Source organism: Gavia stellata, chromosome 2 (assembly GCF_030936135.1).
Source record: "Gavia stellata isolate bGavSte3 chromosome 2, bGavSte3.hap2, whole genome shotgun sequence".
Classification (NCBI taxonomy): Eukaryota; Metazoa; Chordata; class Aves; order Gaviiformes; family Gaviidae; genus Gavia; species Gavia stellata.
Window position 1 is genome coordinate 9,310,810 of NC_082595.1, and position 12,455 is coordinate 9,323,264.

At 40.9% G+C, this 12,455-nt stretch overlaps 1 protein-coding gene across 1 annotated transcript in view; it reads right to left on the bottom strand.

The window, feature by feature from the left end:
• Nucleotides 1-210: 210 nt before the first annotated feature.
• KCNK2 (potassium two pore domain channel subfamily K member 2) overlaps nt 211-12,455 on the bottom strand; it is a 78,707-nt gene continuing 66,462 nt past the window's right edge. The window contains exon 7 of the mRNA XM_059835916.1: nt 211-528. Within this exon, the coding sequence (XP_059691899.1) occupies nt 211-528 (318 nt within the window). The remainder of the gene's footprint in view (nt 529-12,455) is intronic.

Below are 12,455 nucleotides of genomic sequence, written 5' to 3' on the forward strand. Positions count from 1 at the left end.
CAGAAGACGTTGCTTGTTCCAGCATCTTTCGATAATAGCAGTGCCATTCGTCTTTGAAGAGATGCGATGGTAACTCTGGACTGTAGTTTCTGTGGAACTCATGCACACATATAAAATGCTATTAGCATTGATCATCGACAGGGTGGAGAGAAAAGGTATATGGCTAGTCTAAGCCAAGAGCTTCTCAAGGACTGGGATCCAAAGTCACAGCTACTTAATGTTTTCAATAACGGCTATCTCTTCTGCTGCACAGTGCGGTGTCAAACCATTCATGTAAATGCTGTCTGTCTTTGTTAGAGCTGGCAAGATGTCCTTCTCACTGGTGAGATGGTTGACTGACAGGGTTCTCTTGCAGGGAGTCAGGTCTTGGTTGTGGTTGACGGCGAGTTCTGCGGAGAGCTTCCTTTTGATAGAGGTAGCCCGCTGGAACTTGTCATAGATCTCCACGCTCAGGCGCCTTCGAGTTTCTTTGAACTCTGCAGTGACATTGGCTGTCCACTCCGCAGCATGGGCTCTGAATTCCCCTACCTGTGGCAAAAATGAGGAAAAAAAGGAAGCATTACGGGGCCGAGGACTTTAGACACTGTTCGGGCTCAAGAGCCCAGCGAGAGAGCAAGACAGCTTTGGGCAGGCAAAGAGCTGCTGCTGGCACAAATTTCTCATGCTGCAGACTCACTCTTCTATTGAGAGCAATTAAACAAGGAGAAACATTGCACTAGGTAAGAGTTAACAATGATTCTAAAAACAATAAAAAAATTTTCTGCTAAATTTTCTTTAATTATAGGCAGTCAACAATATGGGGAAGCTGTAGAGCCCTGACAGCTGCACAGTACCCAGCTGGTCAGGGGATGCTGAAATCCCAGCAATCCGGGCTGTGTTGTCTATTGTTACTAGGGTGCGGGGTTATTTATGAGCACTTCTACTGTCTCTGGAAAGATCCCTGGGAGACTTGGCAAAGAATTTTCTAAATTTAGACAGAAAAGCTTTTTTAAAAGAAAACGTCAGCTGCTTGTATTCTCTCTTTTTTCTGCTTGCTCAAATGTAGCACCGATACAGCAGCAGTTTCAGTCTGTCAGCAACATGTCTGCTTACCACCTTGACTCCACCGAAGCGACATACTAAAAAGCAGCACGAAGACAATTGCAGAGTGGGACGCCGGGAGCTGTTACCCATCACACCCAAAGGAAACGCAGCCTGCCAGTTGCCGCACACGGCGGCTGTACAATTACCGTACAGCTGGAGGGGGTATTTCCCCTGCTGTGCCCAGATCTCCAGTCAGGTTGGCTGCAAGGTGCTAGTTTCTACCATCACCACCATTTCATGAACGTATGTATATCCCCTGATGCCCAGTCATTTCCTGTGCTCTAACTCTGTATGTCCTTATATTGACAGCCTTGGCAAAGGCTGATCCACTTTCACTAAAAACTACCATAATTTTTACCCCTTAAGACTTCTTTCCACCATTTCCCTGTTTCAGTACTAGGAAAGCTGGAGCATCCCATGAACCCAAGCTCTGTGGGTAAGGCTGAGGAGGGGGGAGGAAGGCAGCTGCTGGCACAGAATCCCAAGTTATCCTTATTTTTCCTCCGACATGGTAGACTGAGCAGCTCACCCAGATAATAGTCTGAGGTGAACTATGGCCTTGTAATTTATATGCTATTCATATTTTTGCTCTTGTATTTCAACCAAACCTATGTTACAATATTAAATAAGTTATGTAGGTAATTTAAAAAGGCACTTTTTGAGGAGATTATTTCATTATAACTGCAAAGGAAATAGATTGTTTCTCTTTAAATCTCTGCTTTGTAGGCAGTTTAGTAGTTGGAAGGTATAGCACAGGGAAGCTAGACTGCTGATAAATATAACTCTAAAGCAAAGCATTTTCAGAAGAATTAACCCACCTAAATAAATTAGTCTAATTGGTACTGCTCAGTCCAGAATTTCAATCATTGGCAAGCAAGCTTGGACTTGGTGAGCATAGAAATAAATAATAAATAAAGAAACCCACACAGAGAAATATAGGGGGTAAACCATCAGAGAAAAGTGGCCACAGGCTTATTCATGCTTTGCAGTGCAGTGGAAAACAGGAATATAATGAAGGTAAAAAATAATCAGCTCACCCAGGAGTGACAGGGTTTCAGGAAAACTTTTCCCCTCCAGAAACAAAACAAAAAGATCTCTTTACCCAGGGGTCATTTTATTACATTTGTCTCAGCTTCAGTGAATTACACAGATGACTAATGTGGACCCATTATGTATATTTTCTAAAACAAGGATTATCATCTGTAATACACAGAGGACTCGCCCAGCTGAGTGATTATTAGTATTTAAATTGAGCAATTAGGATCAGACACACTGCACTTCAGATCTGAAAATAATGAAATCTGTAATGCTGAAACATTTCAGCTGCTACAACATTTTTATTTGTAGTAAACAAGTAATAAAAATATGATAAGCAGTATCAGTGCACACCCTGGGGCAGCTTTGTCCTCTGAAGCTTTACTAAAGGCAGGCTGCTCAGATTCTGGAGCATGCTTCTGTCCAGGGGAGCAAAGAGCAGGTATACGGGTTCCTATTTCACCCTACACATTTGTACCCCTCACCAGCTGCATAAGTATTCACCAGATCCGTTATTTTGCTCAGGCAGACATCTTGGCATTGCATATGGTCACATTCAAGGGATGTTATTAGACTGGTGGCTTTAAAATTGTGTCTCGGCAACATACTGGAAGCTACAAGCATCTTGAACGTTCTCCCCATACGGTTTTTAACCTTCCTTTTACAAGTAGTTTCAGTTCCCACTTCTCTCATGTTTTCCCAGCACAGAAAAAACGGCTGGTCATGCTTCTGACAAAAGCAAGTCTATGTAACCCCTAGGACAGGCTCAGAATTCCCTCGCCAGCCCACCTCACCACATGCTGGTGATGGACCTGCATTGCACAGGGCAAGCTGCTATATTTTAACTCTTGTGCACGTAAGTTATTCAGGAGAATTTTAAAATTGTAGTTGTTAGGACATCTGATTACTAAATTCCAATGAGAATCTTTTGGGAAGTAAGTTTATGCAGCCAGCTGAAGAACATCATTAACTATGCCTTTGGAGATGGGCTCATGTTCCAATTAATGTGATGTGGAAGATGAACATGGTGGACTCAATCCTATCTTCCCACAGACCAGAGCTATGATGCTGCTTGGCACAATTTCAGTTTTATATTAAAATCATAGAAAAAGAATGAAAAATGCAGTGCTATTGCTAAGCTTTAGTAGTAAAACAGAGGTAATTAGCACAGCATGAGAAACTAGAAGTTCAGTGCTGTGTGAACTATGCGTGCCCCAAATTACTGCTTTCGGCCCCTAGCTTTTGTGTGAACTGAAATGCACTCAAAAATGTTATCTCTTCAGAATAAAACTCTTAATTCCATAGCACTTATGGACTCAAGCACAAAAGGTTATAGGAAAAGAAATGTGTAGTTTTTAACTGTGAGTGTACATAAGCAACTCGCTTTTATAATTTGATCCCTCCTTTATCCATAGGAACATCTCTGTATATGTTCAGGTTCTTTCTGTCCTTGGGGTATGACATTTTATCATACTGCATTACAGCTCCTCTTCATCTGGGGGCTGACAGCCACAAAATGTCTCATGGAAAGTGACTGAAATGCCAGTTGCCTATGCTACTCAGAAAAAAATCTTCACATACATACCTACTGTAACAGTTTACTTTTCTCCGGTTCTCTTGCCTCATTACAGCACACAGCTCTGTAGACTCTGCAGCTGTCATAGTTGGGGGCAATGCCACACAAGGACGAGGCCCCGTGACTAAGGTCACAGAAATTATTGACAGCTAAGGACTTTAAATAAGGCTGGATGACACAAAATATTTCAAAAGTAATAGGAAAAACATGTCACGGTGATAGCACCTGACTCAGGCATACATTAAGCAGCACTAATCTGGTGATGCTGCTTACTCCCAACCTTCAGGGAATAGAGATGCCATCAGTAAGGGGGACACAGGCCCTAGCCCAGCTCCAGGATTGACTTCCTCCACATCAAAATCCAAATTAGACTGCAATGTGTTAGACATTTCACAAGGAGTATCAACTCCAACCTATTAACATGGTACTCTGAACATAAAAAATTAGTAACTTTATTAGGTATTTATAAAGCAATACCCCACTGCTTTATGAGTCCAGGGAATACAGGTCTCAATGACGAATTCTCAAGAAATACAGTTAATGGTAACACAACTAACTATTCCACACAGCACACTTCACCACAAAAAACTAGATACTTTTCTAGCAAATAAACAGCCAATTCCTTGCCCAGCACAGGCTGCCTGGCCTCCAGCTACCACTGCAGATGAGCCTGGATATCCCATACATTCTGCATCATATCTGACAGCCCTGTGGGGATGTCTCAAATACCACAGGTCATCTCTAGTAGCATCTCTAAATGTCTATGTTAAAGTGTCTCTGTCTACCTGTGGTGGAAATGTCACATTTACTCTATTAGGATATAATGAGGAATAGCCTCTGAACAGTTTTGAAGTATCTACTCACTCCTGTTAAAGTCACTTTTGATTTTTGGGGGGTTTGTCTGTTTGTTTTTAACTATACATCAGAAAAATACTGCATGAACATCCTGAATGACCAAACAGTTCCCAGGCTGTGCACATACATTATCACCAATATCATTTAAAGACAGACATACTGAATTTGACAGAACTAGGAAAAAACATGGACCTCAAGTAACCATTCCTTCACTTATTCCTGCCAAAACCCATCTAAATTAATAATGACCTAAAACTGGCTCTCAGCCAATACCACTGGCAAGACCAAAACTCTCTATTCATTTTCATTGCCACCATGTTTTAGCTTTCTCACCGTCTAGCTGAGCTCCGTGCTTAGATAGAGGCCAACAGCAGAACCCAGAATGTAAGTATGCCCAAGGGGACGCTACTGCTAAAAGAAAAAAAAAAAATGAAGATACAGAAGCACCTGCTTCATTCTTCAGTACATTTACTCTGATTCTTTATACTTGTCAGGAGTTTGGGGATCTTTCTGGACACTCTGCTCACAACAGATATCCAAATAATTATACAAACAAAACTGCCCACCATGCAGGAAGACCACTCATCCTATGAAGTGTGGTCTGGACAGCCCAAGCCATGTAGCCATAACCTTTACACGAGTAATCTGTACTTTGAATTAAGCCACATCTGTAGTCTAACAGAAAAAAACACAAGCCTAATTAAGGACATCTTTAAATAGATCAAAATGAATACACACTTGTCTAACTTAACTTTGCCTTAGTTTTGCTCCTCTCTCTCAGGAAGATTCTTGAAGAATCCCAACATTACAGTATAACCAGTTAATCAACTTCTACTTAGAGTGGGAAGATATCCTGCTTGGATGGAACTCAGATATATGACATGAAAGTTATGATATACTTGGGAGGAGCTAAACCACTAAGTACCAAATAAGAAAAAAAATTAACATTATATATGCTATGCAAGCAAATGAAAATATGTATTTCTAAATAATGTGTGTAGCTTTTTCTTTCACAGCTGTACTTTATGTTGTTTCCTTTGGCATATAGGGCTCATACATTTTGTGATGGCCGTGTTAGTGCAAGCCAAAAAAATGAAATAAAGAGCAAGTAGATGAGCTGGAGATATCCATCTGACTGCATCTTCGGGGGAAAAAAAAGTGGCATTCCTTACAGATATTCTTAGCGCTCTAGATTTTCCTCAGTATATAATTTCTAACATTTATCCATAATGCATTCTCCAAAGTTTCGCAGCTTCATTTTTCCTCTCCAATGTACTTTTTCTGTTACTTAAAAATAACACATCCAATTAACCTCTCTATGATATGCTACTTGGAGACAAAACTAGAAAGAGCATGTACATGTCACATTATCCAGGCAGCAGAGTACAGTACATAACATTTTGTCTTAGCTTTCAAGAAGCTCATCCAACGTTTGCAGAAATTGTTCTTAAAGTCCCACTTAAAAAATGAAATTTTAAAAAAAGTACAGAGAGGGTTGATGGGTTGAACAATGCAGCTGCTGGGTGGGTTGATTCCCTGCGTGGGTAGGAGGGTTTGTCTATCTGCCATCTCACTTCCCTGCAGTTCTGGGCAAGCACACACCACCTCTTCCCACCTGAGCTACTGCTGGCCACAAGGTTACGTTCACTACGGCGGTTGTCTATAGGCTGGAGAAGACTGGAGTGCAGAAGAGAAAAAGACAAGTTTCACAGCCATTTTTATTGGAGCCTGTACATTTCCTGTACATTGAAGGAATCTCATTTATAGCCCAACTAAATAAATTCCCACCCAAATTATCTGACTTTTAGTATTTCTGCCATTATAGCATTATTAGTAAGTACCCAAACCCCATTGAGCTGTAATCTGTGGACAGGTATTCAGAGAAGACTGTGTTCTACTTGTCTTTAAAGGTAAAGGAAAAAACAGTAACAAAATGCAACATAGAAGTGCCACAGGCACTAATGAGATACCTATGCTGAGCTTTCCCAGGTGTTTAACCACTATCTTCTATTCCTTCATTCTGTCAGGACCTCAGCTCTGTAGCAGAGAGCACTTCTACAACAGGTCTTTAAGGTACCAGACTAATTTCAAAGCGCATGGCACAAATGAAGCAGGATGTGATCTCTTTGTCGGTTCCCCTGACGGGTATACATGTCCCCCTGTTTTTGAGGCAAATATTAGAGGGGAAGAGATTCTATTGTTTTGTGAAATTGCCATCTTCTGGAGTAACATTTAAATTACATAGACAGTTGTATTTTTTTGTAGCCATGGTGGTCAGAAATGTTTTGGGAACAATGCTCTCCCACTGGAAACTGGATTATTCAGTCCCATAATAAATAATGTTTGTGTGTTCATTCTGGTGAGCAATGATTGTTTGGTTTCACCCACATAACTTCCATGAGCACATCTGATGCCTTGGATGAAATAAACCACATTCTCCAATGGGAATGCAGAGAGCCCATGAATTTTGATTATTTTTTTGTAGAGGAACATCTATGGTGGCTGCCGTGGGAATATGTTTTGTGGAGATGTGACAGATGGCAGATGCAGAAATGTCTCTTTTGCTCTATCATGGTCTGATTCCACAAAATAAAAACAGGTAGCTGACCAAAAAAAAAATAATGTCTACAAAAACAGAACCAGATATCTAACAGTCACCATATTTATTTTGTTTTACCTCTTTTTTTCCAGAAATACAAACACTCCTATGTTAGGTACCTCCTCAGAACTCTTATTGAATATTGCTCATCAGACACCTCTTTGCATAGAGCTGCATATGTGTGTGTCAAAACTGTACACAAGTTATTGGGCTGATTATCTCAGTACCTAACGTTCTGCTTTATGAATAACTTCCAAGGATAAAAAAGGATGCTGACATTTTCCTACCGAAATCACCTGTTCTATTTAATTGTTTCATCTACCTCAGAGAGCTATCCGATCCCTTTTTTAACCTGATGAGAGTGAATGACATCCACCTATATTAGCCACAAGAAACTATTTAGGTTTACATAAAGCTCTACCAGCTGAGCCTAAGGTGACTTAGGAGAACAGCATGTATTCTCTATCTGCACTATACGGCCAATGACTTTGCTGCAGCCAGAAATAGCAAACATTAAGAATTATACTAGAAGCATAATGAAACGCAAGCTACAGGCAGTTGAAAGACTGTCTCAGCTTTCTCCCACAGGAAAGAGGCAATGACTGTTTCACAAACTCATTGGACTTTTTTAGCTTATAAAGATATGCTAAGGAAAACATTTTAAAAGGGCTTTTAATTTTGACTTGGTACTGAGTAAGGAACCGCTATTGTAACTACATGGTCAAGTCCCAGTAAAAACTGTTTATTTAACTTTCTAATGTCAATATCTGAAGTGATGGTTGTGTGAAATATTAAAGCTCCACTTTGGTTGTTCAACACTAGTATTACAACTGCACTCATCCCTTGTGAAGGAAAGTATTCCATAGTTTCTTCAGTCCTTTTTATCCGTGACTGCAAAGCAGTTTCCTCACTGTCAACACAACTTCTTGAAGATACAAGCTTATTCTGCTGAACTGGCTTTGTCTGGGGACTTGTCCGCAAGACAGCTATCAAATACATTCACACTCAGTATTACTAACAAGTTTTGGCACCTTTTCCTAACAACATCTGAGCACTGAGATTAGCTTCAAAAAGTAAAGTTTTCAGGAATGTTAATCATGAAGATGTGCGCTGAACAGATTCCAGATTAAATATCACTCTGTCAATAGAGTTAAATGACAGATATATTTGTCACAGTAACCTAAAGGGTCGATTACATCTTGTCTCCAAAAATCAAGATTTCCTAATGTAAATCATGATAATGTACATTCAGGGAACCTTCATGGGTAATTCACTCCAAGCAATGCCACGGCTATGACAGAGCTCTATTTAATCCATTTCTCTTATTACGTAGTATAAGTCACTTGCTCCAGTTTTATTTTTGTAAATTCAATAGCTCTCACCATCACTACCTGTTTGCATGCTGCCCGTGGGAGGCATTTCCATCTCCCCCGAACCGTCCGGTCGGCAGGGTGAGGCACGGGGAGCGCTGCGGGAGAGCGGGGCCAGGCGTGGGGGCTGGCAGGCGAGGTGCCGACTGTGCCCCCCCGCCCTCGGCAGGCACAGCGTGCCGTGCTGCTCATGGAAGTGTAGTTAGGCAGCGTGTCTCTTGTAATCAGCACCACACCAGCATCACTTTGGAACCTGGTACTTAATATGCAATAGCAAAACAGCTGTCTCTAAAGGGCTTTAATATACCCAGCTAAGAGACGTGATATAAATATAAACCACACCAAAATGGTAACAGTGTAGATGTTACCTTTCTGTGTTGAACCTGAAGTTAAGCAGGCATCGCAGGTCCGACGTACACAAAGCTATGAGGAAAGACATCTCAAAAAGTGTCAAAAACCAGCAGCAGGTTAGTTTTCCTGGGACGCTCAGAACAACATGTTCTTTCATATTCATTTTTGCACATAGTGCTACAGTGTACTTGTAGAAGAGTGATCGATACAGAAACTCACTATAACAGACTGTTGCTAGGACAGGACCGCGAACACCACCAGGATGACTTACACTCAATCCCTTGAGAAGGGAAGAGATCAAATTGCATTCAAAGCCAGGTCAGCAATTTCTACCTTCTCCTGACACCAATACCACTCTTTATACATCTAAGAGGCTCAGAGACATTATGGAGGGACTGTACTCCCATCTTTCATTTTTGGGGTGGTTTTTTTTTGTCCTGTCGCTAGTCAAATTTGACCGGAGACCTATGGCTGTATTTACTGTAGAAAGTTTTTCTATTTTTCCCCATCTCATAGAAATTATTAGAAACAATCACCTTTTAGAATGTGGCTATTCTTTCTCAAATACACGTTCCTGTACATCTTGGATGGACTGGAAAAAACTCTTAATGCTAGACGGACTTCTCTTCAGACGGCTCTTTTGCCATTTTTGTAGGTCTCTGCATTCTTTCTGAAGTTTAGACCACAGATCTATGGACTGTTTTCTGGTAACATACCTTTTAATAACATCTACAGCAGTAACACCACTTTCCTACAGAAATTCAGTGATGCCCTGCTTGCGCATCCTAGAATTGTGTCACCCCAATTAATCATTGCCTTGCAAAAGGATTTAACATGCAATTGCTTTCACACCATGACTGTCTCCCACAAATATTTCTGATTCAGTGCTTTCTAGGAACAGAACTCCATCAAGTCAGTCTGACCTACCTGTTGAACTTATGGATATACAATTCTTAAAACGACTGCCACTGCTTTTTTAATTTTTTGTAAGAAAAGGAATCACACAGAATCACACACAATCACTAAGGTTGGAAAAGACCTGTAAGATCATCAAGTCCAACCATCAACCCAACACCACCATGCCCACTAAACCATGTCCCGCAGTGCGACGTCCACATGTTCCTTGAACACCTCCAGTGATGGAGACTCCACCACCTCCCTGGGCAGCCTGTTCCAGTGCTTCACCACTCTCTCAGGAAAGAAATTTTTCCTAATATCCAGTCTAAACTTCCCCTGGTACAACTTGAGGCCATTTCCTCTTGTCCTATCACTTGTCACTTGGGAGAAGAGACCAACACCCACCTCTCTGCAACCTCCTTTCAGGTAATTGTAGAGAGTGATAAGGTCTCCCCTCAGCCTCCTCTCTTCCAGACTGAACAACCCCAGCTCTCTCAGCCGCTCCTCATCAGACTTGTGCTCCAGACCCCTCACCAGCTTCATCGCCCTTCTCTGGACACGCTCCAGCACCTCAATGTCCTCCTCGTAGTGAGGGGCCCAAAACTGAACACAGGATTCGAGGTGCGGCCTCACCAGTGTCAAGTACAGGGGGACAACCACTTCCCTACTCCTGACAGTTGTTTTCTTCAACAGAAGCTGATCCATCTCACTTAAAACAATGCACGGATGATCAGGAATTGGCTCACACCTTTGTAAAAAGCCTCTGATTACGAGGCTGAATAGTTATTCTTAACACCTTCGTTTCTAAGTGAATGGATTTTGTTTCTTACAACAGCAAGAGTCAGGTTAAGAGCTCACTGCCTCTGAAAGAACTTCTTCCTCCTCCTTGGTCACACACCCTCTCTGAACAGCCTCTGAGGTCTGTTTGCCTGGTATTCCAGTTCAACTCTCAAAAACTCACAAAAATGTTTCTCACTTGAGTCCACTCATTTTTTCATCTTTTCATGCATACAGCCTAAATGTAGGGTCCCTCCTTGGGGGATATGAGAGATGGGTTCAGGTTCTCTTTAGGCTGGGACCCTTATGCTGGGTGAGCACCTTTAGCCTGAAGCTAGTAAAATGAAAAGACAATAAATATTATAGGGAGTGCAATAATCTCCATGGCATCATCATGACAAGGCTAATTCTGTTTTGACAGACATGAGTAATAGCTCTGCCACTGGTGCCACAAGATTAAACTGAATGATGATTCAGATGAGTCAAATTAGTTTATTTTGATCATAAATATCAAAGATAACAATTGCCTCTTCGATTTCCACAAGAAGTGAATGTGCTATCTCTCGTGAAATTTTAGGCTTGGTCTTTAAAGCTGGATGCATATTGTTCAATTCAAAAGAAACACACCCAGCATGAAAAATCACTTGTTAGACATTGGCTCAGTTTGGACATGAGTCAGACATCTGGACTCTTGATACACAGTGAAGAGAACGGGCTCTTCCAGGGTGCAATTCATCTCATATGGTAGATGCCTTAAAAAATTCAAATGGATCATGCTAGAAACACTCATTTCCTTCCACTGACTATAAAGGGAATGTAGATGACTAGGTCAGATGTTGATATCTATACTGGAGATGAATCCCGTCTTCATTGACTTGAATGGAGTCTGGACTAGAGCTTAACAAAGAAAGTATTGTGAGGCCAAGGGAGATAAGCACTTAATTTTAAAAACAGGTATTTGAAGTTTATAGCCCAAATGACTAAGATTCTTGGTTGGGTAGGCATTTTTGCTGGAAACGCTGAAATTCAGACGCTGGTGCATACTGAAGTAAAAGGAAAATATGACAAGAAAAAAAAATCCTGCTGAAATTTTACCTTTCAAAGAGACTAAAATCAGAAGACTTTAAAAGTGCTCTGAGTAATCAGAGTATAGAGAATAATGAAGAGGAGGGAGTTTAAGGCAAGCTAGTACAGCTGAAGCTGAACTTCAGAGACAGATCGCCTACTTAAGATTACAGCACACAGCATGTTCCAGTGACTTTCTGACACTTCATCTATCTTACTGTATGAACTGCTTCCAGCAGCAGATCTAGCCTTCTAAAACTCCCACTTCTGTCTCTACTTGTCTTTCACTTCCCTCCCCATTTGATGCATTCAAAACTCTCAAGAGTATTTCAGGAGACAAAAGCCACCTGAGCAACTGACAGACATTCTGGTATCTGGATTTTAATATCAAAATACAACATTATTGTGGATCAGTGCCTATCTGATCAGATTTTTTATCTCAGTTCCACTTGCATACGGCAAACTTTCCTGGTAGTATCCTGAAAAAAAATAGACGTTTTATTTTGTTGAAACAGTGAAATTCATTATTACCACAAAGTCTTATGTAAACTGCTTTTAAGAACAATGCAACTGCATTAAGAAAAATGTAAACAGCACTATAGATATTAGGTATTCATTATCAGCATGCCCAATTCCTGGAATATAGAGGTTTCCTTTCACAATATACACCCTAAATATGCGATGATAAACTATTTTTTACTTTAGATTACAGGAAAAGGTGAAAAGGAGATTATTACAACTGCCTGTCAAAAAAGATATCGAATACCTCAGCTGATAGATAGTTTTGGTTGTTGAGGGGAAGTAAAGAGAAGGACTTTTCAACACTTGCAACCCTTCTGTCTTCGTC